This window comes from Scleropages formosus, chromosome 8 (assembly GCF_900964775.1).
Source record: "Scleropages formosus chromosome 8, fSclFor1.1, whole genome shotgun sequence".
NCBI lineage: Eukaryota > Metazoa > Chordata > Actinopteri > Osteoglossiformes > Osteoglossidae > Scleropages > Scleropages formosus.
In genome coordinates this window covers 31,829,354-31,856,414 of record NC_041813.1, presented here as the reverse complement: position 1 = coordinate 31,856,414, position 27,061 = coordinate 31,829,354, and the positions used below count along the sequence as shown (strand labels likewise).

Sequence of the window (27,061 nt, the reverse complement as noted above, 5' to 3'; positions counted from 1 at the left end):
GCACCGTCCTCTCTGTCCTGTCCTGTCTGGCGCCACCATTTGTTTCCAGTCCAGGGGACGAGTCACGAGGGAGGGAGGCGCCGTGCGCTCCGCAGTCAGTGGGATCCTGCGGGATGCTGGATGCGGGGCGTGCGTGCGTGCGGAATACGTTTGTGTGGCCGCTGCACCACGAGGAATCTTTTCAGCTCCTCCTCTTGTGTGCCTGCATTCGGGATGCTGTCAGGATACTGTACTCCAGTGCACTGCCAGAAGCGGAAAGCGCTCCGATCTCCTCACTCTTGGTCCCGCAGCGCATCATCTTCACCGTAGTTTCACTTTGGTGACACTTGAAAAGCCCGTTCGTGCAGCGCGGCTTTTTTACGGTATAGAACCGGAACGTAGCTCTGCGGGCCAGCTGTCGGAGAAGAGAAAGAAAGTAAACTAGGTGTCAGAGCCTCTCCTTGTGCAAACATTTTACAAACAACTGGGATGTAAGTGGCAGCAGGTGCCTCAGATGTTAAGCAATATTAATATGGAATCTGTCCACACAGCTGGTAGTGCAGTGCTTGGAGCTGCTGCCTTTGGACCCACAGGTTCCACTCCCACCTCCGACTGTAGTACCTTTGAGCAAGTTACTTACTCTAAATTGCTCCAGTGAAAAATATCCCGGCTGTACAAATGGGTAAATAATTGTCGGTATCTTGACAGTGCCACTCAGCTCAATGAATAAATGTAATTATCACATGTCAGGATTTACACTGGCAACAGTGAATTCCCATGTGATAAATACAGTCTAGAGATTTCTCACACTGACAATAACAGTAAACTCGAATGAAACATTCTGCTGTTTTATTTTAAACTTATGCCAAGTTCTGTTCTGTTCTTAAAACGCAGACTGTCAAAAACCTGGGCCTAATCCCGTTTCTTCACTCCACCGCTCACTACATTTCCCAGCAGGCATGTAGAACTACGTTTCCCACGATCCTTAGCGGGGCGTCGTTGACGTGGCCGACGTTTTTTAATGAACCGGGGCGATTTAAACTTCTCCGGGGATATTTTTGGTGAGATTGACAGCTTCCGCTCTTAAACAGAAAAGGACTGAGGAGGACGCGCGTTTTTTTGAAAAAAGTATCATAGCGCGCTCTCTATTTCTTCGCAGTGTTTTGCTTGTTTCTAAGACGCTTGGAAACGTCGGCCATGTCCGCGAAGCTGAAGAGCCGAAGCGCGGCGAACGCGGACTCTTCGGGCTCCGTGTCGTGCGACGAGCGCATCCTGCGCGACTGTCATCACATTTACACGGAGGGGAGCAGCGGTCAGTGGGGCTCCACGCGTCTCAGACACTGAATGATCATTCTTGGTCATTTTCCATAGTTAACGATCATCAGGTGCAGCGTTACCGTTACTTAGCTCGTCAGTTACGGCGTACGGTACCGTACCGTGTGCCGTGTCCGGTTACGGCTGGTCCTGATTCCTGGCTCCGTGGCAGTAGTCGGTTACATGATCAACAACGCGATAAAAATCCCTGGTCAGATGGTGTTTTACTGCGCTTGCAGTGAGTAATAACGTGGTGAAAAACCCTAGTCAGGCGGTGATTTACTGTGCTTACCTCAATAACGTAGTGAAAACCCCAGGTGAGGTGGTGGTTTACCATCTTCTTGACGTGCTGGATGTGGTATTGCTGTTCCAGGGCTCATTGCTCTCGCCAGCTCGGTGGGGGTCGCTCTACTCCCCCCCAGGAAGAAGATCACAGTCATATTGATGGGGAACCATTCAGCTGGGAAGAGCTCCTTCATCAACTGGTACAGACAGCAGTTACCCTGCAGTTACACCATCATTACCTCACGTTTCTTTACCTCACCGCTTGGTGTGTGTATGAGCTGTCCCGCACTGGAACCTTCTCCTTGTCGCCGTGGTTCATATTCGGTCTTACTCTCCCTACATCCTCCAGGTACGTGGAGGAGCACATCCAGCGAACCGGAGTGGCTATCGAGACCCAAGGCTTCAGTTTCGTCACCAGCGGGCGCAAGAGGGAGAGTCTCACGGTGTGTTGTTGTGCCGCTGTTGGCATGTCGCCGCCCTCTGAGTTCTGACCTCAGTTATGTTCCGATTACATGATGCGCACAGCATCACTGTGTAAATGTGCATGTTATTACAGACATCCACCTTAGCGGAGAAGATTTCCAAAAGCTGTTGTGTAACACTTTCAGACTGTGCTGCCTGCTCAGTAGTGGTTGTTTGTTGGGTTGTCTTTAGGGGAATGCAACGCTTCATTTGTACCCTCACTTCAAACCTCTGCAAGAGTTCAAAGGTTAGACGGACTCCCTTCCCTGTACCTTTCATCATGACCTCCTGTGACCCCACTGTGCTTGTGTTCACTTCCTGCTGTCAGAAGCCTCTGCGGTGTATGACACACTGAGTCGCTGTTCCCCAGGGGTGTCGGAGTACCTGTGCACGGAGATCTGCACCTCCCGGCAGAAGCGCTTCAGTTTGGTCACCTTTGTGGACACGCCTGGCCTTGTTGATGGGGACATGAAGTACCCGTTCGACGTAGACCAAGCAATACTTTGGCTGGGTGTGTCTTTTAACCTGCTCAGCCACGTGTTCCCGCCCTCTGTGAGGCACCACAGCATGTTAAAAATTGGAATGGAGCCCAGTAGAGCTACCTGGTGCACACCTTTGCGTAATTGCTCTCTCCAGCACTCCTATTGTCTGTCTAGGTACTGCATTTACATTTCCCATTGCACTTTCACAGATGGTGTCTTCTGTTTGAACTAACCCACCCCACCCCTCATACAGGCAAGCTGTGTGACCTGATCCTCGTTTTCTTCGACCCGATGGGCCAGGCGCTGTGCAAGCGCACCCTCAACATTGTGGAGAAACTGAACGAGTCCCAGGGAGACAAGCTTCGGTTCTATCTGTCCAAGGCAGATGAGGCTGGAACCGACTCGGACCGACAGGTGGTTGTCTGGATACTTCCTGCAGGGTTTTGCTTAAGTCAGTGGTCGGTGATCTCACTGACAGTCCGCTTTTTTTGTCCCAGAGGGTGATGATGCAGATCGTTCAGGAGCTGTGCAAGAGGCCAGGGCTCAACAAGTGCGGATTTGACATGCCCACCATATACATCCCAAACTCCAACAAGGTGGGGAACGCTTAGACCTTTGTCAGCTGGCTTGTAAATACATTTACTGCAGAGATAATTGAGATGTGCCTAACATGAATATATGCTGGGAAATGCAGCATTTCTCTCAAGATGAACTGTGCAAACTGTGGACTTACGACATCATTGCCCTCGTGTAGTCCAGTCGCTGCGTGAACCAGATAGACGAGGTGTGCAAAACCATTGAGAAAACCATCAACCAGACAGTGCAGAACACGCTGAACACGCTGGAGAAGGACTGCGAGGTCATCAGCCAGGCCATCGTGGACACCCTCACAGCAGACAGGTGTCGGGCGTCCTGGGCGTGTTGGCGACGTGAGGCATGAAATCGCTGTGTCCCAGATGGTGGGGGTAACACTGGATTGTGCTTTGTGTAACTGTCCCGCTGTGCCCTCCGTGTCCCCCAGACTGAGCAGCGTGGAGAACCGGAGATCTTGGTGCAAGGGCTGCTTCCTGGGGCTGCTGGGCTTCTGCATGCCTCTGCTCCTTGTGGCTGTCCTGTTACTGGGGAGCGTGTTGAAGGAGGTGCTGAAGAGCGCACTGGGACAGAGCATCTCGGATGTGCTTTTGTTCTACTTGGTGAGTACCCGTCCCATAATCCCCTGCTCCATGTCACGTCACGTGTGTTAAGAGGTACAAGGGAGCCATTTGGCAGTGGTGCTGGTCTCCAGCCAGGCTGCTGGCGTTCAGCTCGTGACCCCTTACTGTTGAGGGTGTGTGTGTGACCGTGACCGTTACACGCTGTATTCCTGCAGGATTGGTTGAAAAGCACGTTTGAATCCTTCACAGTCCAGCAGCAGCTCTACTGCTTCGGGGGCCTCATCTTGCTGTCCTTCACGCTCCTCTTCCTGGCGCGACTCTTCTTCCGGTAGGGAAAGGTCTTGGAATCCAGCTATTGGTATTTTGTGGTGTCGAATCACTTATCTCGTTTACCTGCAGCTCAGCTGCGGAGTAGGGATGGATATCCTACTGTGTACACAGTGAAAGCTAGATCTGACGCAGCACGGCGTAAGTGTGTCATGTTAAAGTATTCTTCCTCTCGTTCCCACGCTAGGACCCGTCCCACCCTCACAAGCAGACAGAAGAGGCAGCTGCATGAGAAACTAGAGTTCGTGCAGGACGTCGTGAAGAACAAGAAGGTGCGGTAAACGGAAGGACAAGAGCTGCTCGCTTCTGTCAGCGACACATTTGTTTTGGTTGCTGTCTCTGTGATGTGTGACTCTACTGTAACGCCACATCTCTGAAGCACCCTAACGGTTGTTGCGCTTTCTCTCTCGGTGTAGAAGAAGCTCTACGAGGAGTACCTGCGTCAGAGTGTAGGCGACCACGACATGGCTTGAAGATGCAGGGCAGAACAAGGGAAGACTGAAGATGATGAGCAGCACGCAGAAAGCAGTGCACCCATTGCACACAGAAGTGTGTTCCTTTGTCAAGAGTGCATTTCACACCAGGCTTTTCCATCGTTTCTTCCGATTTGTGTTTTCAGACCACATCGTCACAAAAGTATTTCATGTCTCTTTGCTGTTGAAGAACTGAAGACGTTTCTGTTGTGTTCTTGTGTAAAACTGCAGTTGCAGACTTTTCAGTGAACAGAATTTTTGAGGAGCTTCTACTGGTACTAAATCACCGATGACCTGTTTTCTACCGGTGCTGCCACTTTCTGCAGTTTTTATCCAAGAATAACACTTTTTATGAACAACTTAGGATTTCCTACTTGCTGCTGTATTTTTTTTTTTTTTTTTTTTTATTATTTACTCAGTCTCCTAGTCACAATAAATGCAGCATTTATCAAATGCCCAGGTGTCTGTGCCTATATTTTCCTATGATTGTCACACAAATACAGCAACCTGTAGTTAACACTGACAAGAAGAGCAAGGCATGTAAAACATAAAGAGTAAAAAGGTGTAATATCGGTAAGGACGCGGTTTCAAGTCAACGCGATCGAGGTATGAAAATTAGTTTGTTCGTTTTTTTTCTGCTGAGGAAGCGCGTATCGCTCACATTTGCTGAGTGGCACTTGACAAGTGAAAGCCGTACTTTACGCACTTTGCGTATCGTACGCAGGGCACAAATCTATAAGAATCCCACGGAATGTTCGTATCTTACGAGCTCCCTGCAGACGGCTTCCTCTTCGGGGTGCGTAGCGGAGGAAGATTGCGTAATTTCCGTAGGCTTAAACCGGGGAAAGTTGTTTCCTGAACTTTTAGAAAAAAAAGGATTTGAACTTTCCCTTTGTCTTTGTGCGTCCATTTACCTCTCGGAAACCGAAACGAATGAGTCTGGAGAACACTTGGCTTGGTGTGTTTTTAACTTGTGAGAGAGAAATGCTTCGTTAATCACGATGGACATGGAGCAGTCAGAAAGACAAACATCCCTGACGAATGCGTCAGAAGAATCCGGTAAAAACGACGTTTATTACACTCGCGACGTATAAAAGTGTAAGGGAATATCATACATAGTGTCTTACTGTTAGGGGCTGGATAAATGCATACGTGGGCTGCGTCTTTTTACGAGTAGTAGTTGTTGGTTGGTCATACATCCAAATACTAGTCATTTCGATAGCATGATGCTAACTAAGCTGTAATAGTTGCCTTATGAAAAAACGATAACTTCTGGTACGTTCTCAAGTGGGTCATATGCTTGACGGTTGTCTACAAAAGTGCATTTGAGTGAGTATCTCGTGTACGTTGCTTTATCCATTGCGTTTTACTTTTACGCGTCTCTCCAATGCAGACGTGTCGGCGCATGCGCAGACCCCTGCAGACGAGTGCCGAATGCAAGGCGCGCACGCGCAGTGTATGGAGGCCGATGCCCAGGTCGAGGCGCCGGTCTGCGGGGTGAGCAAAGCGGAAGTCGTGGTCACGAGCTTGCAGGCCGAGCTAGCCGATTGCCGAGCGCAGGTGGAGCACTGGCAAGGCGTGGCAACCATCTGCGAGATGAGCAAGCAGGAGGAGCTGGCGGAGTTGCAGAGGCGCTGCGACCAGGAGGTGGAGTCCCTGCAAGAGGCGCTCAGAGGTTGGTGGGAAACGGCCGAGGATCGGCCTGGAGAAACGCACTCTTACCGTGATTTATTGACTATTCAGAGATACAGACACAGCTTGTGTGCGGCACATACCTCGCCCAGCAGGTGGCATAGTGGTTAGAGATGTGACCTTCCATTCAATGCACCTTGATTTGAACCCCTGATCCTGCTTTGGTGTCCTTGCTCAAGATACTTACCCAGAATTGATATGGCAAAATGACCCAGCTGCATAAATGGGTAAAACGTTACAAGACACTTAGAGTGCAAACCTCCCATTGAAAGTCTCCTTGGAGAAAAGTGTCAGATAAATTGGTAATTACAATAGTATAATAATGATAATAGTAACGCAGGCATTACTTGTTCCCCAGTACCTGCGTATAGCTCCACTGTGTACTACTAATAACATGTTCCGGTCCCCCGATAACAAGAGCTGATCCATGGTAACTGTATTATGTGGAGATGTTATCGTCACACGCACTCTACTGTACACACAGCCCTTTCGGTCAACTTGGTCTCACTGTCTTTTGCCCACAGAAACGGCGTCCCAGTATGAGGCCAGAATTTCGGCGCTGCAGGCAGAGTGCTCACTCTGGAGGAAGGGCGGAGGCAGCATCCCACCCAGCAAGGTCTTTCCCCGTCTGTCTCTCTCTCACTCTCTCTCTCTCTCCCTCCCCCACTTTACTTTGCCTTTTGACTCAGTTTCTACATGCTATGAGTTTCTTCTTCTGAGCCCATAACACGTGTGTTATTCTCTGTGTCCTGTGGCATTCAGACTGCCTCTACCTTCTCCATGTTGGTCCAGAACAGTCAGTGATGGTGCTGGTCATCTCCTCTCTCTTCTTCCTGTCTCATCCCCATAGGGCATCTCACAGAGAGCGAAGGGTGGTGATGGAGCTTTACTGACAGATGTTCAGCAGGAGAAAGCGACGGCCCATCCTGACGGGTGCGCTGATGGGAGACCGGAGGGGCGAGACGGTGATGCCGGGGAGGGGACCGACGAGGAGCCTGGCAGCCAGATGGGAGAGAACGGAGACAATGAGGGAGGGCTCTCGCTAACAGAGGGCTACTTCGCTCGCCATTGTGACACCACCTCTCTTTCCTCATTCTCCCTGGACACACCCTCGCTTCCCCGGCGACCCCCTCCCCAGGAGGACACAGCCTCCCTGGTGTCTACGGGCACGCTGGTGCCCGAGGCCATCTACCTGCCTCCACCCGGATACCGGTTGGTCACACTGTCTGACTGGGATGCACTGCACACACAGGTGAGGCAGCAGGGTGGAGGTCAGCTGGAGCAAGTGCTGTTTAAGCCCAGCGAAGGGGTAAAGCCGATTGTTTTCTTATAGGAACGTATAAAACCCGTAATAATCTCGTGGTAGTCTCCCTATAAATGAGACCACAGAGCAGACAGTAATTTTTATGCAGTGCTTCGCTTTCACCTGTATGACATCACTGGGTGTGATACATCGGGGGGGTCAGAAACAAGATGTTTTGTTTTGCCTGCTTTGTGCCTGTCCCCTTCCTTCTTCCACTACTCCGCCTTCGACAGCTTGCCGAGCTGCAGGCGGAACTGGCTCGGGTGCGAGAGGAGAGGGCTGAACTGGAGAGAGAGCTGGGAACACAGAGCTCTGAGACGCAGCGGCAGGTCTGTTCATCCTCCAGTCACGTATTGTCCTTTGTTTGTGTCGCCTGTCCCCTGTCCGTCTCCAGCTTCATGCCCTTCTCTTGCTGATCATCATTTCTTCAGTGTCTTTGTCTTCATAATGATGACTCTGATTCTGTGCAGCACACATTGCACCCTCATTTTTACCTGTTTCACCAGTGTTTTACCCTTCTTCTTACACTGGTTGTCCCTCTGCTGGTGCAGACGAAATGGGTGGAAATGTAAACGGGTGCAGGGGGTGCAGTGGCGCAGTGGGTTGGACCACAGTCCTGCTTTCTGGTGGGTCTGGGGTTCGAGTCCCGCTTGGGGTAGGCTCCGGTTCCCCGTGACCCCGTATGGGACAAGCGGTTCTGAAAATGTGTGTGTGTGTGTGTGTAAACGGGTGCTGCTCTCCACCCTCTCAGCTCTGTCTCGCTCTCCTACACGCAGGTCACCATGCTGCAATCGCAGGTGCAGAACTCCGAGGCCCTCCTCCAAGACTTGCAAAAGTCCTTTGCCCAATCCCAGAATGCTGTTCAGCGCCGCTTGGTAAGTGCCTGAGCTAATGCAGCCGGTGGCCTTATCGTGGGTTCGCTTTCCAACTGCTTGTCTGACCCTTTCCTCACTGCGCTCTCCACCACCAGGCAGAGCTGTCTCTGTCCCACAGGAAGGTCTGCAGTAAGCTGTCCAGACTCAAGGGAGGAGAGGCAGCGGTGGGGGCCGTGGCAGAGGACGAGAGGGTCCAGCCGACAGACGTCAGTCTGGCTCTACAGGTGCTACTGTGCGCTTCGTGGTTTATGTACGCCGGTGTTCACCACAGGATCCTTCAAGAGAAACTCCTCCGATGCTCGAACAAGTCCAGGTTTCGGACAAGTTGTAATGCTGTTCCTCGCCTGCAGGGGGCGCATTGTGAGGAGAGACTGCGCATTGAGATAGTCAACTTGAGGGAGCAGCTGGAGCAGCGGACAGAAGAGAGCGGTGTGTGTCCTTCCGTCATGCAATCTGTGTCTCCTCAGTTTGCCGTCACTATTGGTGTTTCTTTACTTAGACCAACTCTTCTTCTCCTCCTTCTTCTTCCTATTCCTGCTCTCCCTTTTTCTCCTTCACAGAGGTCTTGGAGGGTAAGCTTACAGTTTACAGATTTCTTTCCCTGTTCCTGTCACTGGACGTGGGGACATGGCCTAATGAAGCTTTCCTTCCCACGCACTTAGTTCGCCTCTCGAGTCTGAAGACGGAAACGGACCGAATCCAGGGCCAAAATGAGAAGGTACTCAACACGTTGTTCTGGTGGTGTGGTTTTCCACCAGGATTAAACGGAGGAGAGATGCCCATAACTGAAACTGTGCAAAGTAACTGTCCTGCTCACGATGCTGTTTTGTGGGTTTAGATGATCCAGGGTTCAGGTGATCTTGAGATGAGACCAGCAGAATGACCATCCCACGTTTCTCTCTCCAAGCTGCAACAGGAGCTGCAGGCCTGTCGCACTGAACTGACTGGACTTCAGGTGGCGCTGTCTCACTTGCAGAGAGACAACAAAGCCCAGAGCAGTGAGAAGGTTTGTTTCCCTCCTGCGCTCGCTGACGCGCTGGGCTTTCCGGGTGATTCGAGTTTGTGTGTTTGCGCACCTATTTGGTTATTCTGTCTCTCTCTCGCTCCCTCAGTCACTCCTGGAGCAGCAGTGCCTGGAACTGCGCAGTCAGATGATCAGTCTGCGCAGTCAGCTGGACACGAGTCAGGCCGTGCAGAGGGATTTTGTGCAGCTGTCCCAGTCCCTGCAGGTGTGCGTCCTTACCTGGCCTGTGCCCGAGTCCCCTCCGTCCAGTCGCATTCTCCATCTTCTCCCTTTCTTTTTGTCCCCTTCAGGTGAAGATGGAGCTCATCCGTCAGGCTGAATCAATGGACCAAGTGAGGGAGGTCTTGGAGGAGGGGCCAAGCGATGACAGTTCAAAGGTCACGGACACCCTGTGAACCAATGAGATTAGCGATGAACACACGAATACATTGAGAGGTTTTACGAAGGAGGCGGACTCTCAGTCGTTGCGTTCCACGTGTCAATACTGAACATCAGATTTTAACCAGATGCGTGAATGGCTAAATCGAAGGCTAAAACTTTCCAAAATTACTGCATATCTTCTTCTGATGTATTGAATAGACTAAGTAATTGTTAGAACTGTTTAACATATGTTGTTGACTAATCTATTCTGCGGCACCAGACTGCTACCTCCCAAGTGGCGCGCTAAGGCAGAGTGTACCGCAAATTGTACTGCTGAACATCAAGTACTGACAGGTACAGTCATGGCTGCACAGAGATTTGACTGCTGCCCCTTCCTTCATGTGTTGAGCGTGCACTAAAAGGAAATAATTAGCTCCCCAACAAACAAACCCATGTTCAGAGAGACGTGTGTCGGATGCTGAACGTTCCCACGTTTAAGGTGCTCTTTTGGACTGTCTGGACACCAGTCCTAGTCTTACACTGTGCTGTCCTTCACCTCTCCTGGCACATGTAACACTGCCATGTGAAGTGTTTGTTGCCATGATGCTTGAAGGAGGTGTGGCCTCTCCGCTGAAAAGGGGTGTGGTCACTCTGACTCCGGCTTATCTGCTCTCCTCGTTCAGCTCCAGTGAAACTGAAAAGTCCGAAGTGCTGCTGTGTTGAATCCATTCCATACCTGCTGCTCCAGGCAGTGACTGCTTGTAATTCAGAGGGGATGGAGTCACTACTGTAACGTGCACATCTCCTTCCGCTCGATTTTTCTCACACTATTGTACCTGTCTGTTTGTATTTCCCGATATGTTAATCAGAAGGAACATGGTTGTGAGTTCACATTCTTACTGATCCTTTCCCTGCGTGTCCATTCTCCAGTTGCTGGCCCAGTGCCCTGCACCCTGGCTTTGAGAACACTTGCCAGTGACCCCAAAGTGTTTCATTCAGGTGGTTTCATGGTTGAGTGACTCAAAAGCAGAAGGCTGTCTGGACACATCCCAAGGGCTCATTCAGCTTGCAGGACGCTGTCTCTGGACGGAGCGTTGAGTCGAGCTGGACTGGATGGGGGAAACGGCTCTGTGAACTGTTTTCTAGATTTCTCCCTCAGGAATTTTACAGTGGAATGTCATTTTTTGGGGTTTGCGTCATTTCCTCTTGCGTCGTCTTTCTGTAATGAAGTCATCTGTTTATTCTTACTGTATACTACTGTACAGTATACTATAGTACTTAACCTGGGATCTTGGGGTCTGAGAACTCGTCTGTGACACTTCACTTCAGAGTAAATGTTTAAAAGTGAATGGGTGCAGGGGGTTGGAAGTAATAACGCCACATTTCCACACAGTTCCTATACTGTGTTTAATGTATTTTTTTTGGTCGTTATTCTTAATATGTGTGCTTCTGTCTGTCTCACCAGCAAGTGATTTGGAAATGAAGACAAATATGTCAAAGATGAAGACAAATATGAATTTGGCACATGCAGATTCCCCCTGCAAACACTAAATATATTTACATTTGATTGCGTTGCCCTATTGTGTGCTGTAACTCTGTGTAGGAGGGTGAGGCAGTGCTGGAACTCCCGAGATGACCCACTGTCACGCCCCCCACGGCTGCGCAACAGGGAACACCTGCTTCGAATTAGCAAGCACAAGCTTGAAAAGGGGCTGCGGAACACAGCCCCATGCGGAACCTTGTTCACCCTTATTGATCACTTGTGCTCCTCATCTTGCTCCTCGTTCCTCGCCCTGCTCCTCGATCCTCGTTCTTCGCCCTGCTCCTCGATCCTCGTCCTGCCCCTCGTTCCTCGCCTTGCTCCCCGTCTCCGACTCACTGGTTTGCCTGATCACTCTCCTGTTTCTTGGATTACGGTTCTTGGATTTGCCCCTTTGGATTCTGTTTGTACATCGGTGACCCTTTGGCTGTTCCCTGACAATGTCTACTGAACCGCCCCTTGACCAAGCTTCCTGTGCCTTGCACTTGGGTCCGACGCATCCACGCCATGGGAATAGCATGACAGCCACTAGTTACTGCTACAGTTTGGTTCAGCTCTGTTACTGCTCAGGTAACAGACATAAACAAACAAACAGGTGCATAAATGGAGAAAAATTCTCTACACAAATGGTTTTATTCAAAAAAGAAAGATGTCATTGCATAGATACTGATGGTAAAACCAGCAGTGAGTGATAAACAAACTCAGAACTGATTTCTCTTTAAAACACATTTTTATTTTTAAAGAATAAAATGATTGTTATTAGAATATACTGTTCATAACTTTAACCTATATATTAACTGCAGCTCATTCCATATACAGAATTATTTATATTTTTTTATTTATTTTTTTTTTTTTTAAGTTTTTGTTTTCGTGTCTTTAGCTTGATTTCTCAGTGTCCATGTTGGGGTTGTTCCTTGCTCTTCCAGTGACCGGCTGGGCGCCGTCTCCCTCATTTCTCTCTGTTCCTCCTCTTCCTCCTGCTCTCAGTTCCACTTCTTTGCCAGTAGATTCTCATCTTTCTCTGATGCGCGATGGGAGAGAAGGAAGACGGTGAGGCCACCAGGAAGTCCCGCACAGAGCTGTTAGCGCAGCGCTGCCATCAGTCAAGGATGCCACTACTCTCCTCAGCGCTGTTAGTACAGCATCGCGTTCCACGGCTGACATCTCCTTTCCATGTCCAACTAAAAGTGGATGATGTCAGAGCCATTCTTTTTTTTTTTTTTTACATTCACAGCATGCAACAATACAACAGCTGCGTTCCTGTGGGCATTTAACGTACAGCATCATTCGCAGCTGTTTTGCATCAGTGCCGTATGGCCTATCGGACACGAACAAGAGAAATACAGCGGCGTGCAAGCTGATCTGACGGCCCACAGACAGCTGTCAGACACAGAAATGTTTGCCGATATGAACGACTGCTAAGAGACACACAGCAGAACACAGTACGACTATGGACACTTTTGCAGGTACAGCCATAGCGACACAAACAGCACAGTGTACAGCAGTCAAGGGCAAAGGGAGGGCCGGGCATTGTGGGATACCTTGCTTTGTTACGGGGAAATGGAAGGAGGGAAACAGGATTAGGCTGTAATGAGATAAAACGGGGAGTGAGTGGGGGAGGAAGGTATGAGGGATGGGGTAGATGGGGGGAAAAAAGGAAAAGAGGAGGAGAGAATTTTAGGAAGAATGGTTTAAACCAGAGGGAATTCAGGAACTAAGGTCTAGGGAAAGGAAGTGAGGTTTAGAGGTGGGGACAACAAGAATCATCACTTTTTCAAACACTCTTACAAATGAGATAAAACATTGCGAAATGGAGCCTTCAAGTGTTGCATATCAATGTATGGTGATGTTCCAAATACTGAATGGGACATTATGAAAAATAAGAACAAGTAGAGCTGTCAGTCCACTTGGAGTGTGGAGCGACCGCAGTGTTCACACCATTCTTATCTATCGCCACACTTTGTCACACAGAGGTCCACATAACAATGGACTGCATCGCTATTACATTGCAGGTTCGGAAGAAGAAGTGACTTAGAAAGGTGTAAGTGGTTTTGTGTTGTATACGCAAATGTCTGTAGCCTTTCTCCCTGGCCAGGTGAGCAGTGGAAGTGACCCCAGTGAGGGAGGGACGTTGTACAGCAACATATGTGTGCTGGCTGCCAGGCCAGTTCTTACCTTCCAGGTAGTTGCGGGCAACGAACTTCAGCACTTCATCAATCAGGATGACTGGGAAGGACAGCTTAAGCACCATCAACCACTCAGTGACGTTCAAGTGGGTCAGCTTGAAGACCATCTGGTGGGTGGGTAAAGTTGGGGGTTAGTACAGGGTGTCGATTCCACGTGTCTCTAGCGCAGTGCATAGCCTCTCATGTCAGGAGTGGATAAGTGGACTTGTGGTTGACTCACAGGCAGGGGGTCCACGTAAATGATGATGAAGTGGAGGGACATGGAGAGGGTCATAGCTCCCATCAGCCAGCCGTTGCTCCATGGGGGCATGCGCACTAGGGACTGGTTCTCAGACAAGCTGCACAAGTGAGAGCATGTAGTGGGCTTAGTTAATACTGGCACTGCAGAAATATTTGCTGTGATGGAAGACTCATCATGGGCACCCCTCAGTCGTGACCCCCAAAAAGCTAAAACACCTTTGGAGCTCAGAAAGTAAAGCCTGTGATGGACAGGAATCAGGGTAGCGGTCACTCTGTGTTGTTCTCTGACCTGTTGAGGGCGTTGCACATTTCGATGGTGACCAGCACAGACAAGGCCATGGTCATGGGCTCTGCAGCCTCAAACACCTCGCAGTCAATGCCATGGAAGATCTCATTCTCTGGGGTGCACTGCATGAAGTGGGACTGTAGAAGGAGACGCAAGGCACGGTCTTAGGGAAAGTCCCTCATATCGCCGGGGACACCAAACCTGGATGTGTCTTTTTGTTTTCTCTAGCTGTTGCCTGATTGCTGAACTCCAGGGATGGCTGGACACAGCTGAGGGATAGTGGGTGTAGTAGTTCAGGGACATGGCTTACCAGCTGATGGTAGGTGACCATGGGACCTTCGTCAGAATACAGGAACCACCAGGCAGCTGCAGCGACCGTAGCAGCTCCCACATAGCCTAGCAGGGAAGTGATACAGTGGGGGGTGTGCAGGCCATTTGGGGCAGACACAGTGACCTCCAGGCTGGATTAAATCAAAGAGATGGGGCAGCTGAGCACGTACCTCCGATGGTCAGGTATCTGAAGAAGAGCCAGCCGGAGATGAGGGGCTCCTTGGGTGAGCGTGGTGGCTTGCCCATGATGTCCAGGTCAGGAGGATTGAAGCCCAGGGCAGTGGCAGGCAGGCCATCAGTCACCAGGTTCACCCACAGCAGCTGCACAGGGATCAGGGCCTCGGGCAGACCCAGGGCGGCCGTCAGGAAGATACTTAAAGGGAGAGGGGGAGGGGCAAGGTGAGCAAATAGCGCCTGCTGCTCACAGATTGATCTTTCAGTGACCCTCATAGACTAGCTGATACATAATTCCATATGTTAGCAAATGCTTTAAACCTGTAGCTTACATACGTTACATTGACAGGGGAGGGTAGACTGACGGGGACAGGAGCTCACCATACGACCTCACCCACATTGGAGGAGATGAGGTAACGAATGAACTGCTTCATGTTGTTGTAGATGGCTCTGCCCTCCTCAACAGCAGCCACGATGGAGGAGAAGTTGTCATCAGCCAGGACCATCTCCGATGCGGACTTGGCAACGGCCGTGCCAGAGCCCATGGCGATGCCGATCTCAGCCTTCTTCAAGGCGGGGGCATCATTCACACCATCACCTGTCTGGATGCCAGGGTGAGAGGGTGGCCGGTGCGAGTAAGACGATTCGTTAGGGGACATGAACTTTTGTGGACTGGGACCTCAATAACTCTTGGGAAAGTCGATTGCCCTCGTGTGGCTACTACTTGGTCTCACTGCATTGACAAGGTGTGCGTCGGCTGTGCGTCGGCGCTCACCATGGCCGTGATCTCATCGTAGCTCTGTAGATACTCCACAATCTTGCTCTTGTGAGAGGGTTCAACACGGGCGAAGCAGCAGGCCTGGCGCACAGCCTCCCGCTGGTCAGTCACTGCCAGGTCATCAAACTCGCGTCCGGTGAAGGCGCGGCCTGTCACGTCCTCATCCTCATGGAAGATACCGATGCGGCGGCAGATGGCAACAGCAGTACCTTTGTTGTCACCTGTGTGGAGAGCAGGGAAGCGACGGAGGAGGCAAATTGGCAAAATAAGTGCTATAGTGCTTGTACCCGCAGACACCGAGGATGGAAGGGTTAGTGGCGTAACTGACCGGTGATCATGATTACGCGGATGCCAGCGTCCCTGCACAGCTCAATGGAGCCTGTGACCTCCTTGCGAGGAGGATCGAGCATGCCCACGCAGCCCACAAAGGTCAGGTCAGTCTGCAGGGAGAAGGGACAAGATGCTTGTAGTGGGCATGAAGTTTAGCGTTAGCTAAGTGGAGATGGTGAAGAGTGCATCGGTTACGAGTTAAGAAGGTATGTACTCTAAAAGTATTGTGTCAACTCTCAAACTGACAGTATCTTCCCCTGGACTTTGTTATTGGGGCCATTTCGCCCAGTACCCTCTCAGACTATAATATGCAAATTCTCTGCATCTCACCTCATACTCAGCAAACCTGGTGGAGTCCTCCAGGTTCATCTCATCCCTCTTCGGGGGGGCGTCACGGGTGGCCAGAGCCAAACACCTCAGAGTGTCACGGCCAGTACCCCACTCCTTGATGACGGCCATGATCTTGTCCTTTACTGGGCCAGTCAGTGGCACGCGGGTGGTGCCCACACGGACATATGTGCACCTGTCAATCACACCCTCGGGTGCACCCTGTGAGGCAGGAAAGCAGATGTGGGAGGAGTTGGGGCAGATTCTACACAGGGACAAAGGTACAGAGAGGATGCAGGAGGAGTAATGAACCTACTCTTGGAGGTTGCCGCAGAACCATTGCTCTCAGCTCAATGAAAAGCAATCACTCAAAGGTAAGCAAAGGCAGATGGAGATGTCATCTGTCATGGTCAGACAGACCGATGCAGGTCCAAGCATACCTTTATGAACATCTTGTTTCCAACGGGAGCCTTGGAGCTCTTGGCAGGGGAGCAATAGACAGACATAGACTTCCTGTCACGGGAGAACTCTAGTGTGAATTCCTTCTTCATCAGCTGCTTGATCACCTGTAGTAGGAAATCAGAGGTCCTAGTCTCACTACAATGCTGCGCTCTGTGGAGTTGTGTAATGAGGGATGGGATGAAGGGAGCCTACTCACAGTGCAGCAGGCGTTGGCCCTTTCCACCTTTGACAGGTTGCGCACATCAGTGCCAAACACGTTCATCTTCTCTACCAGGCAGCACAGGGCAGTCTCAGTGGCCTCACCCACCTTCTCGTAGATCCCCTTGGACTGTGGGGTAGGTAAGGGGTTGGGAGGAGGGAAGGATCCAGAAAGTGAGAGACAAGCCAATGAGGAAAGGAGGAGTACCGTGGAAGCGAACCAGGAATAGGACAAGCAGACGAAGCGCAAAGCTTACACAACGCATTCGCCCATGTGTGAATGGGGTCAAAGGGGGCATCGACTCACCTCGTTGTAGTCCAGAGAAGAGTCGTTGCACAGGGCACAGATAGTAGCCAGCTCAACCAACCCATCGTACATACTGCAGTTCACCTTGCCACTACCCTTGGTGCTGAATGGCACAAAGAAAGAAACTCTGTGACTCAAATTCCTCAAGAAGGCCATTTGAGATGAGCGTGCCCATGTTTGCTGTATTTGCTTCGCTCAGTTCTCCGATGTGGGATGGCGGACATTGAACGTCACTCCAGCGTTGGCCATACTCACACTTCTCCTTCGGGTGTGTACTTGGAGCCTGAGATGTTGAAGTCTTCCAGGGACACGTGATCACCCTCCACTTTGTCAATGATGAACATCTGGTGGGAGAGGAAGAGAGAGGAATCATTACCCTTTGGAAATGGACTGCAGTCATTGGTGTAATGAGGCATGAGCCAATCCAACCAAATGACATGAGTGCGTGGCTCTCTTCATGGCTCCGCTATGGTAACCTGCTCCTGTATTCCTCAGGAAAAATAGCTGACGATGGAAAGGGGTTCAACTAGTGCTCAGCTTTTGTACGTTTCTGACTTGTCCAACCTGCTCTCTCACCTTGGTTACACACATCTGGTTGGTGGTGAGGGTGCCTGTCTTGTCCGAGCAGATGACAGAGGTGCAGCCCAGGGTCTCGACAGATGGCAAGCTGCGCACGATGGCATTCTTCTTGGCCATACGGCGGGTTCCCAGCGCCAGGCAGGTGGTGATGACAGCAGGCAAACCTGGAGGCCAGCAGACACGCATTTATATAGAGCAAAAGTGGCTGGCAGTTCAAAGGAAAAATACAGTACATATGTAGTTCTTTTCTATAGTCTGTGTAGATTGCCAGAGCTTTTGCCTAAGTGCTATTTGAGTGGTTCTCGTTCATACCTTCTGGGATGGCAGCCACAGCCAGAGCCACGGCAATCTTGAAATAGTAGACGGCGCCGCGGATCCAGGAGCCACCGTGGACTGGGTCATTGAAGTGGCCAATGTTGATCATCCACACAGCCACGCAAATAAGCGAAATGACCTTAGACAGCTGCTCGCCAAACTCGTCCAGCTTCTGCTGCAGTGGTGTCTTCTCCTGTTCTGTGGCAGCCATCTGGTCACGGATCTTGCCAATTTCGGTGGAGACACCAGTGGCGATGGCAACACCAATGGCTTTGCCAGCAGCGATGTTGGTGCCCTGAGGAGAACACAAAATGTTGTGGAGGTTGTTCCTTCTGAGGTGAGCATCTGACCACTGAGACAGCGGCAATGGCAAAATGGGTTGACGAGGAGACGCTCACAGAGAAGAGCATGTTTTTCTTGTCCTGGTTGACAGCTCTGGGGTCAGGGACGGGTTCAGTGTGTTTGATCACACTGACAGACTCACCTGGAAGGAACACAGAGGCTTGAGGAAGTGGAATGGGCAGAAGAGTCGGAGGTGCTCTCGGAAGGAAAGAAAGGCTCACCGGTTAGGATGGACTGATCAACACGCAGGGTGGTGGAACGGATGGAGGTAATTCTGATGTCTGCAGGGACTTTGTCACCAACTAGGAAAGAGAAGGACAGGAGTGTTATCGCGACACATGTGTAGACAAGTAAATAAGGAAGGGTATTTCAGGTTCGAAACTCATGAATGGGGGCCCATGGGGGTCCTGCCTTAGCTGCATTATCTAACTTCTGGTATAAGCAGACAAAAACTGTAAGATCTCTTCATTACCTTAAATAAAGCTGTTTGGCTAGTAAATGTGATGTAAACTGTGAGGCTAAGAGGTGTAAAATTACCATTCTTTTTTATGAAAAACGCAGTCAGTTTCTAAACAAAAGAGTCTCCTAAAATTAAGGGAAAAAAACATATTGAAGTGTATATATGATAAGGATACCACCAACATAATTCATAATATTTGTGACAAACATAATGTCTAACTGGTCTTTCAATATCATATCTTTTGTCATTATCAAATAACCACTTATCCACTGTCTGGATTTTTATATTTTAAAAACGGTTTGGATGCCGGAAGAAGAAAGAGCTACAGGGGAAGGTGGTGTCGATTTTAAGGGCTATTTTATTTTGTTAATAATATACGTTTAATTACATATAACGTGAAAAAAACGTGAATAAGATATGTTTTATTACCTATCTTATTTATATTGTGTGTTTCTGAGAGGGCTGTTGTTTCAAGCTTTTGCTGAGTCAAAAACTGAGCAGTTGTCACTGTGAAGAAGTGCTTCACCGCTGAGTGCTCCGTTTGCCACTTTTACACTTAAAAACACGTTGCTGCTAAAAGGCTCCTTTTGTGCAGCGGGTGTGGAGCACAGTGTGTGTTTTGTCCTGTTTTTGGGTGCATCTTGCTCATCCGCAGCACCCGGAGGAGGGGAGAGTAGTGTTTGTGAACGAAAGAACAGCCCTGCCAACACACACAAGTGCTGAACGTACGTACCACACTTTTAATTTTAACCTTAAATTTCACGTTGTTCTTATCCAGCTTGCGTTGAGTTGTGGTGCCTGACAGGTGACTTGTTTTCTCCACAAAAGTACTCGTTGGAATAATGTGGTCGAGGCGTCTAGCTTTCCCTCATTAATCACTGTCACTGCGGTACTTTTCGCGATTGTTTCCCTCGTGGCACCGGTCGGTACCGGGGTACCAGGAAGCCCGAAAGCATCCCAGCAGGTGCGTCACACTGCCACTGAACCGCTCCTTTTATGAAATAACGCGAGAGCGAAAGCAACTGGCGTTCTTACATCCGCTCTTGTTCTGTGGACATAAAGTGGTTGTTTGGTAAAATGCCTTTGAACTACGGTAAAGTGCCTGCATTGAACACGTGTTTATTGCATGAAGCCAATGCAGCGTTTTTTCGTTTTTCCCTCACTAAATGAGGGCTGAGCGTAAAGCACTTGAAATGCGCTCTTTTCTTTAGCCTTCAGACAAGTCCATGAGTTCAAAACGGTCCGTTCGACTTGGGAAACACGGGTTCATTACGCTGTCCGGAGCCGAACAGGCGCTCGTCTGTTTTGGTGGCTCAAACTCGCCGTTTCACGCTGTCGCTCAGCCTTGCTCAGCACACTCGCCCGTCGCGCTCTCACCGATCCTGCGCTGCTGTGGTGCCCTCTGGACACATTCACTCACCCTCGCTTCACCGAGTGTGAAGTGGCATGTAGGGATTACAGTGCGAGCCCTGGAGAGGGCCTTCACGCTGCCTAACTGACTTTACCGCAGTAAATTAACACTGATACAGGACGCCGGTGGGGTGTCTCTGCTTGCACCGAGGGGGCGGGTGGGAATGGGCTGATATGGAGGGCAACAGGTGGGTTTCGCCATGCGAGGGAGCAGAGGGAGGGGGACACATGTTGCGTTGTATTTATACCCACACTTACTTTTTCCTTCTCTCAGCAAGTTTTCTCCACGGTTTCCCTCCCTCTCTCACTCGCCATCCACTGCCTCCCTACATGGCCACACAGCCTCTCTGTCTGTCTGAGGGACGTAGGCTTGAGCCCCCCGCCCCTCCCTCACACCTCTGCCATGGTGGTTCTGTTTGTCAAAAGTACTCAGAGAACCTCACGCGAAGGGGTGGGAATGTGTTTGCAGAGCGGTTGTCTTACCGGACACCTCAACGATGTCTCCGGGCACGATCTCTCTGGCCTTGATCCTCTGCACGCTCTTCCTGTCTGCACGGTACACCTTGCCCATCTCAGGCTCGTACTCCTTCAGGGCCTCAATGGCGCTCTCTGCATTGCGCTCCTGGGAGAGCAGCGGCCCCAAAGTCAGTCGCTTCCCCCACAAGCATCTGCCTGTGAGCAGCATACTCTTCCACGTGGGACAGTGACACTACATGGTGACAGTGAGCCACTACGGCAACAGAGGCCCAGTGCGGTGCCTGAAATATGGGCCCGATGTCTATTGCAAATGTTGTGCCATGCTTTAAGTTTGACTTTGTATCTTCCTTTAGCTGGCATGGCTCTTCCTTTTGGTTTTCAACCTGTGCTGTGCTCACCTGCCAGACTCCCACCACTGCATTGGCGATGAGGATGAGGAGGATGACAAAGGGCTCCACGAAGGCGGTGACGGTTTCCTCACCTTCCTCAAACCAGGCCAGCACCTGTGCACAAGGGACATTCGTAAAGGAGGACTTGAGCACAGGCAACGGGTACTGGCAGCCCTAAGAGTTCCCACAAACAATAGGACCCTTCTGACGTCCACCCCCTCTTGTCTTTACAAACTGCAGTTGGACTTGGCTTTAGCCGGTATTTGCAGGTTTCGACAATGCGGTGAGGGTGCAGATGCCATCCGCTCTCTTTTCTTGCTGTCGTTACACACTGCACTCTGTCACACGTTCTGTCAGTTAAGCGGGGTGGTGGGACAGCTCTCCGTTCACTGCTTCACATGGCACGTCTGCGTGCCACACTCTTAGAGACCCAGAATGACTTCAGCTCTGAGCTTCATTTCATGGCCGAGCATCCATATGCCATAGGTCAGCAGAAGAGATTACCGAGCTGCTAGAACTGAACGTATGGCTCGTCGAAGGTTAATTATGAATGGATTGTCAAATGAATGAGAAAGTGCCACAAATGTTCATGCACATAGCACATTCTCTTTTCCGCCACATCATCTTTCTCAGAGCAGTGGCCAGTGAAGGATATCGCTCTTTTCATGTTGCTCACGGAAATGTGACCACTCGGCCAGTTGATGTTCGGCAATCCTACACCATTGTATCCTCGTAAATTAGTCCACGTTTACGATGTTGTGTTTAGCAATATTATCATGTGATATGAATGCTACCTGGCCTTTCCTACCCCCTGCCCTGTATTCCCTCTCATCCTTCCTTGTTGGCAACCACTGGCTCCTTCCATCCCTGACCTTTCCTGAAGGATACTGTTTCTCCAACCGGCTTGAGACTTTCTTAAAATAAACCGGACATCTCCCACCCCCACTGCTGCTGATCCCCAGTTCTCTCCTTCTAAGGCCATAATGACAGCTGTCCTAGGACGGAAAGTGTGTGACAGGGTGGGTGGGAATTAATATCCCATGTCCACTGCAATCCCCCCCAACAAACCCCTGCTTCTGTGCTCCAAAACAAATTTTAAGAGGGAGCAAGAGAGGGGTATAGGGGGTAGAGGGAAGCCGATACTTGCAGTGACGAGTTGGGATGGACCATTCCGTAAACTGGCACTAAGAGAAAGGATGGTTTTGAACAGCAGGTTGGGTCTTATGTCATCTTAGAATCGCCACCTGTTTTCTCCAACAGGGGAGGCCAGATAGAACCCAACAAAGTGGCAAAACAAACACGTACTGCAGAGCTGCCTTTGCTCAGTCGCTGTCCTGAGGAGTGAAGACAAGCGTTGCTTTTTCGTACTCGTTCCCAGTTGTGAAATGAAATGAGAATAATTTGCTGCAGTCGGACACGTGCGCTTACTCTGCCCCAACTTGCCAGGTAGCCATTACATGAGGCCTGTGATGACCACATCCCTTTCACCGATCACTAGCTGAAGGAGCCCAGAGTGCTACCACGGGGCCACGTGCTAGACAGTGTGTGAGAGCACGTGGGTAAAAGGATGACAACATACACCCTGAGGTCCAGAAGTGTCCCCTGACGTACCACATGACTATAAACATTGGCCCAGGAGCAGCGGACAGTCTTTCGATGTGGCCGTATGAATCGGAGTGTTTCCGAGCCCGTCCAGTTACATTTATTTAACTGATGCTTTCCTCCAAAGTGGAGGTATCATGCAGGGGAGGTTTTGTGGCCTGGTCTGGTAGAGCAGGGGCTTGTGGGAGTGGGGAAATAGTGGGGTGGGCTTTGTCTCTCAAGCAAATTATGTGCTGTCGATGTGTCGAGATCTTACAGGCCACCAAAACATCCTTTTCCTCCGTGCATTAGCCAAGACCTGCCTTTAAATGATGAGCCTAATATCATTTCCTAGATGGTGTCCACAGCTGACACTGGTGTGAAGGCAGTGATTCCGCTTTTGGTTCTGTGGACAAATGTCCACAGCCAGTGGCATTCTGGCTGTGAAGATTAACAAGCTCAATGAAGTCTTCGCTTCACTAAAATCGAAACCCTACATGTCAGGAGTGCATTTTGCAAGTTGAGTTGAAGGAACGCGAAGCACTCATCCCAAGATGACTGAATGGACGAAGCAAAGTTCGAGATCTCACTGGAGAATGATGCCATGAAGAGACGTTGTACTTACAAATGAAATGCAGGCTGCCAGCAGCAGAATTCTGACCAAAAGATCTTCAAACTGCTCAATAACCAACTCCCAGATGCTCTTTCCTTGGAGACACGGAGAGAAGATCGAGTTAGAGTGTTTGGGGCTGCGGTTCTGGTGTCGTGTATCATGAAGAAAAGCTGAGAACTTCTGCTGGACTCTATATATGCAGATATGTTATTGGCCAGGGCTGTTGTGCTCTTAAGAGACCTGAGCACTAAGGTCTAATTCATTCTCTTAACTCAGTCATCAGGACATGTGTCAGTCAATGATAGAGTGTGTGTGGGGGGGGGGGCTTGTCATGATGTCACAGAACTGACAGAAGAGTGACAACATGAGCGCTAACATGTTGACGAAGGACAGAAAGACTGTCGACGTGTTGATGTAGAGAAAGTGAAAGCAGAGCAAGTGAGATGAGGCTCAAGAATAGGGTGCGACAGGAAGCGAGGTGAAGTGTGTGTAGCAGTAACACGGGTGGGTGGCGCTCTTACCTTCCTCAGCTGGAAGCTCTGTTAGGGACCACCAAGGGAGTAAAGGGAGTAAAGGGAGAAAAGAGAGAGTTATCGATTTGAGCAGAATCCATCTGTCGCAGTTTCACGGCATCATTCTCTAAATCTTTAAGCAAGTCAATGATGACTGAAGACTGTGCTTAAGTGCAAAGGTTCGAAACTCTTCCCAGTAGACTGTATCCAATGAGACATTATTGTGCAAATGCTTCATTGTGCTGTGGCACTACGCCGGATGTAAGAATAACGCAGCGAGTGTGAAGGGCATGGTTTATTCTACCCTTAGGTCTTATGAAGTTGCAGGTTACATGTAGTTGCGAGAGGGCAGAACACACGCATGGAACAGGCTACCCTCTCCAGAAATGTGCCGATGTCAGAGGAGCGTTCCATCTGCCCTCGTGGTATCATCTGCCGTGATCTTCGAACCACGGTCTGCACACTTCAAGGACACGAGTTTGGAGACATCAAATCACCGAGACCTGAAACCTGGTATCTCCAGCATATCGTCCCCAACAGCGCTGTGAGCCAACTGGACTCCAGCAGAACGAACCAAAGCCAACCGGACTCTGAAGAGGAGTTAACCGAGCTGCGCTTCAGCAGAGAAGCGAACCAGACAAGACCAGACTCTCTCGAAGGAGTTAACGGATTTTCTCCATTTAAATGTCTTCTATCTGCAGCCGGTCACTTGACCCTCCAGCGCCAATGTACATGGCGTTCATTCCTGTCAGTTCTTGTCGGTTCCCAGACCCCACTGGTGTGTGCCACCATACACAGCTCAGGTGTCATCTGCTTGTTGTCAGATCTTTTCTACTTGTCCATTTCATACACTTTCCTACATCATTCACCCTCAAGCGCTCATGCGCCTCGCTTCCCTCCTCTCTCCCGAGATCCTCGCTAGACATCTGAGATCACGGCCAACGAGCCACGAGAAACATCCCAGGAGACCAGTGGAGGTATGTCTGATGAAGCGGTCTAGCGAGCGGGTCCTGCAACAGCTCGAGACGTCCAGAGACCATCTCCCACACCTGCTGCGGCCAGCGGCCGTCCTGTGACACAGTTGTGTAGCAGTCAAACCCCTCGCTCGCCCTCCCGGTACTGCTCGCGGTAGCCCTGCCCCCGTTCACGACCCCTATCATCCACGCGTTCGACCATTCATCCATCCTTCACATCGCCGCTGCTGACCTCGTTCTTGCACTCTCGCTTCAAAGCTGGCCATGCCACCCCTGAACTCCCCCTGCTCCTCTCTGTCACTTAGAAGGAATTCATGTGTGTCCCCAGGCATCGCCAAGGGCGCACCCGGTTTTCTCTTGCGCCCCGACAATTCCCTCCCAGCCCTCGGCCCTCAGCCCGCGACTCGTCGCTCCGCTTCTCTCACCGTTGTAGCCGTACTTGGCCAGGCTCTTCTTGACCTGGTCGGGGCTGAGGCCCGTGTTTTCGTTCACCCCGAAATACGCCAGGCATTCAGCCGGCTCCTTCGTGTGCGCGTTATCCATCCTTCTGGATTCGGGGAGACTTCAAGGAGAAGAAAGACAGAATCACAAGTGTGTCTATACACACACACACACACACACACACACACGCATACATGTGCATTTCGCTGTGTCGCTATCCATGCTTTCCTTAGCTCTGTTAAGCAGTGAAAAGTCGGAGAACTGTACCCACCACCTGTTAAATCTCGCTCTCTCTCCCCTCTCACTGAGCTCTCTCTCCTCCTCCTACAGGAGCGCTGGACTGACAGAAAGTGCAAAGTGCCGCTCATTCACGTTGGGTTTTATACAGCCACGGAGAGTCCCATTGGTGCCAGCGAACGCGCTCGGTGCTCCACAACGGTCGAGGGGGCCGCGCATGGGCATCGGGGGGTGGAGCTTGCCTGCGGGACATGCGAAGAGTAGGTTAGAGGAATTGGGCAACAACTGTAGAGGCGGTTGCATCAAATGTAAATGGTGTCTGTTTTTGGAACATGCATGGTCAGTAGAATGGAGGGGGGGCGCCGTGGGGGCAAAGGAGCAAGATGTGGGGGGCTGAACGACAGCTCAGGTGTCTGGGCCAAGGAAGGGGGCGGAGGGGGGAGAGAAGTGGCAGAGATTTAAAAAAGGGGTATTTAGGATGGCGATGATGGGCACTGCAGCATCTGAGGGGAGAGGATTTCTTAGCAGAACACACACACTACACACAGCCTGGAGAGCAGAGTGGAAAACAGTGACTTATGGGAGCGGTGCGGACTGGGAGTGGGGGGGCGGGGGTGCTGAAGATGTGCTGTGTCACACAGGAGCCAGACCCGTAGGCCGAGTGGGTCCGTGCCACTGTACCCCTCGAAGGCTCACAGTTGAGTCCCGTTAAAAAGTGACTTTATTTGGATAAACACACTGGCTACGCAACGCAGTAAAAAAGTAACAATTACATTGTGTAAAGTGGAAAAAAGCTTCCAAAATGAGCGTAAAAAGCGGAGTAAAGGTAGGGTGGGGTGGGGTGGGACAGCGCAGGCCGGATCTCGTCAACAAGGCTGGGCAATGTTTCCGCCACACTCACACTCACACTTACACTCACCACCCCGGGCGGACAGATAGCGGTGGGAGGGACTCTCCTGGGGGGAGGGCGGGGGGGGGTCAGTCAGTGCAAGAGAAAAACCTCAAATGATGTGAAGAAATTTACTGAATTTTCTGCGGGGGGAGGTGGCAGAACGTGGATGAAAAGTGGCCTGCGTAAGGTTTTAGGGCATCGTACCCTGGTACAGCATGGTACAACAGCACCCTGCCCAAAAGGAGAAGAGTGACCCACTGTATGAATGGGTGAAGGGTCCAGGTTCGGTTTGCTTTGAGCACCACACCGAGGCGCCGGGCGAGACGAACCCCCTCTCCCTCCCTCCCTCCCTCCCCCCCGTCACTGCAGTAAAAACACAGTATGTGAGGGAAGAACAGCTCAGTTCTCCATCGCCCCTGTGCTGCTGGGGAGGAGGCGCTCTCCGCCGGCCGGGGTAACCCCGAGGAAGACCTCCAGAGCGAGCGCGGCTGGGGGAGACGGGGGATACGATGGGGGGTGCTGGTATGTGGGCACATGGTTCACTTAAGCCTCCTTTAGCACTCCGGGCAGAATGTGAGCCTCTACCGAGGGGGGCAAGAAAGAGCAGCTCTGGGGGGGTGGGCACGGTGCAGCCCCCTGCAGAACATCTAGTACCCTTGTGTGTCGGTCGCCTTTAGGCACCAGGTAGCCTCTCGCTGCTCTCCCTAGCGTTACAGGGTTACACTCGTCGCCACGTGCCCTCCGTGGTAAGTTATCCCGACGGAGGGCGCCTGCGACCTTCTTGTTAGCACCGCGTGTCCTTCACCGGGACACTGTCTGCTGGCTTCGTTTTACAGAGGCGCTGCAGCCTTTGGGCCGTGTGTAACCGGAACCGCTGAGTGCGTCTGCTGCTTTCCGAGGCCGTGCCGCCGGTGCCGCGTGTACGACGCATCGCCGCCTTCGCGTGCCCAG

The 27,061-nt window shown here is 50.9% G+C and overlaps 3 protein-coding genes across 5 annotated transcripts; 2 read left to right on the top strand and 1 right to left on the bottom strand.

The window, feature by feature from the left end:
• Positions 1 to 968: 968 nt before the first annotated feature.
• LOC108941702 (uncharacterized) lies at positions 969 to 4,887 on the top strand. Its single transcript, XM_018764490.2, has 13 exons — positions 969 to 1,040; positions 1,139 to 1,291; positions 1,667 to 1,778; positions 1,928 to 2,021; positions 2,233 to 2,287; positions 2,411 to 2,551; positions 2,776 to 2,936; positions 3,020 to 3,118; positions 3,277 to 3,422; positions 3,544 to 3,715; positions 3,892 to 4,004; positions 4,191 to 4,275; positions 4,420 to 4,887. The coding sequence occupies exons 1-13, from the start codon at positions 1,001 to 1,003 to the stop codon at positions 4,474 to 4,476; spliced, it is 1,428 nt and encodes a 475-aa protein (XP_018620006.1). The 5' UTR covers positions 969 to 1,000; the 3' UTR covers positions 4,477 to 4,887.
• Positions 4,888 to 5,285: 398 nt separating this feature from the next.
• Positions 5,286 to 11,659, top strand: rabep2 (rabaptin, RAB GTPase binding effector protein 2). Of its 3 annotated transcripts, XM_018764298.2 has the most exons (13): positions 5,286 to 5,535; positions 5,870 to 6,151; positions 6,693 to 6,784; positions 7,019 to 7,420; positions 7,705 to 7,800; positions 8,248 to 8,346; positions 8,442 to 8,570; positions 8,697 to 8,775; positions 8,907 to 8,918; positions 9,009 to 9,064; positions 9,254 to 9,352; positions 9,459 to 9,575; positions 9,661 to 11,659. In XM_018764298.2, the coding sequence occupies exons 1-13, from the start codon at positions 5,478 to 5,480 to the stop codon at positions 9,763 to 9,765; spliced, it is 1,626 nt and encodes a 541-aa protein (XP_018619814.1). In that variant the 5' UTR covers positions 5,286 to 5,477; the 3' UTR covers positions 9,766 to 11,659. The 3 variants fall into 3 exon arrangements, with proteins under 3 accessions (XP_018619814.1, XP_018619815.1, XP_018619816.1); XM_018764299.2 differs by lacking the exon at positions 8,907 to 8,918; XM_018764300.1 differs by lacking the exons at positions 9,254 to 9,352; positions 9,459 to 9,575; positions 9,661 to 11,659 and adding an exon at positions 9,185 to 9,239.
• A 322-nt stretch (positions 11,660 to 11,981) lies between these two features.
• LOC108941794 (sarcoplasmic/endoplasmic reticulum calcium ATPase 1) lies at positions 11,982 to 25,350 on the bottom strand. Its single transcript, XM_018764646.1, has 25 exons — positions 25,253 to 25,350; positions 24,966 to 25,102; positions 23,576 to 23,593; positions 23,067 to 23,149; positions 20,870 to 20,974; positions 20,478 to 20,616; positions 18,346 to 18,426; positions 18,181 to 18,266; positions 17,780 to 18,077; positions 17,465 to 17,631; positions 17,144 to 17,232; positions 16,889 to 16,991; positions 16,580 to 16,711; positions 16,362 to 16,487; positions 15,925 to 16,143; positions 15,593 to 15,704; positions 15,262 to 15,485; positions 14,868 to 15,088; positions 14,483 to 14,685; positions 14,293 to 14,378; positions 13,986 to 14,119; positions 13,677 to 13,794; positions 13,446 to 13,563; positions 12,812 to 12,855; positions 11,982 to 12,291 (listed from the first exon to the last, which is right to left on the bottom strand). The coding sequence occupies exons 2-24, from the start codon at positions 25,081 to 25,083 to the stop codon at positions 12,851 to 12,853; spliced, it is 2,985 nt and encodes a 994-aa protein (XP_018620162.1). The 5' UTR covers positions 25,084 to 25,102; positions 25,253 to 25,350; the 3' UTR covers positions 11,982 to 12,291; positions 12,812 to 12,850.
• Positions 25,351 to 27,061: the final 1,711 nt, after the last annotated feature.

Excerpts from the sequence above, each read along its gene's own strand:
- LOC108941794 (XM_018764646.1), bottom strand. The coding sequence starts at position 25,083 with ATGGATAACGCGCACACGAAGGAGCCGGCTGAATGCCTGGCGTATTTC. Across the intron at positions 16,488-16,579 it reads GGGCCAACGCCTGCTGCACT|GTGATCAAGCAGCTGATGAA; the intron begins GTGAGTAGGCTC and ends TTCCTACTACAG. Across the intron at positions 14,120-14,292 it reads TGGTCACCTACCATCAGCTG|TCCCACTTCATGCAGTGCAC; the intron begins GTAAGCCATGTC and ends CTCCTTCTACAG.
- rabep2 (XM_018764298.2), top strand. The coding sequence starts at position 5,478 with ATGGACATGGAGCAGTCAGAAAGACAAACATCCCTGACGAATGCGTCA. Across the intron at positions 7,801-8,247 it reads GCTCTGAGACGCAGCGGCAG|GTCACCATGCTGCAATCGCA; the intron begins GTCTGTTCATCC and ends TCCTACACGCAG. Across the intron at positions 8,347-8,441 it reads ATGCTGTTCAGCGCCGCTTG|GCAGAGCTGTCTCTGTCCCA; the intron begins GTAAGTGCCTGA and ends CTCCACCACCAG.
- LOC108941702 (XM_018764490.2), top strand. The coding sequence starts at position 1,001 with ATGAACCGGGGCGATTTAAACTTCTCCGGGGATATTTTTG. Across the intron at positions 2,937-3,019 it reads GAACCGACTCGGACCGACAG|AGGGTGATGATGCAGATCGT; the intron begins GTGGTTGTCTGG and ends TTTTTGTCCCAG. Across the intron at positions 4,005-4,190 it reads CTGGCGCGACTCTTCTTCCG|GACCCGTCCCACCCTCACAA; the intron begins GTAGGGAAAGGT and ends TTCCCACGCTAG.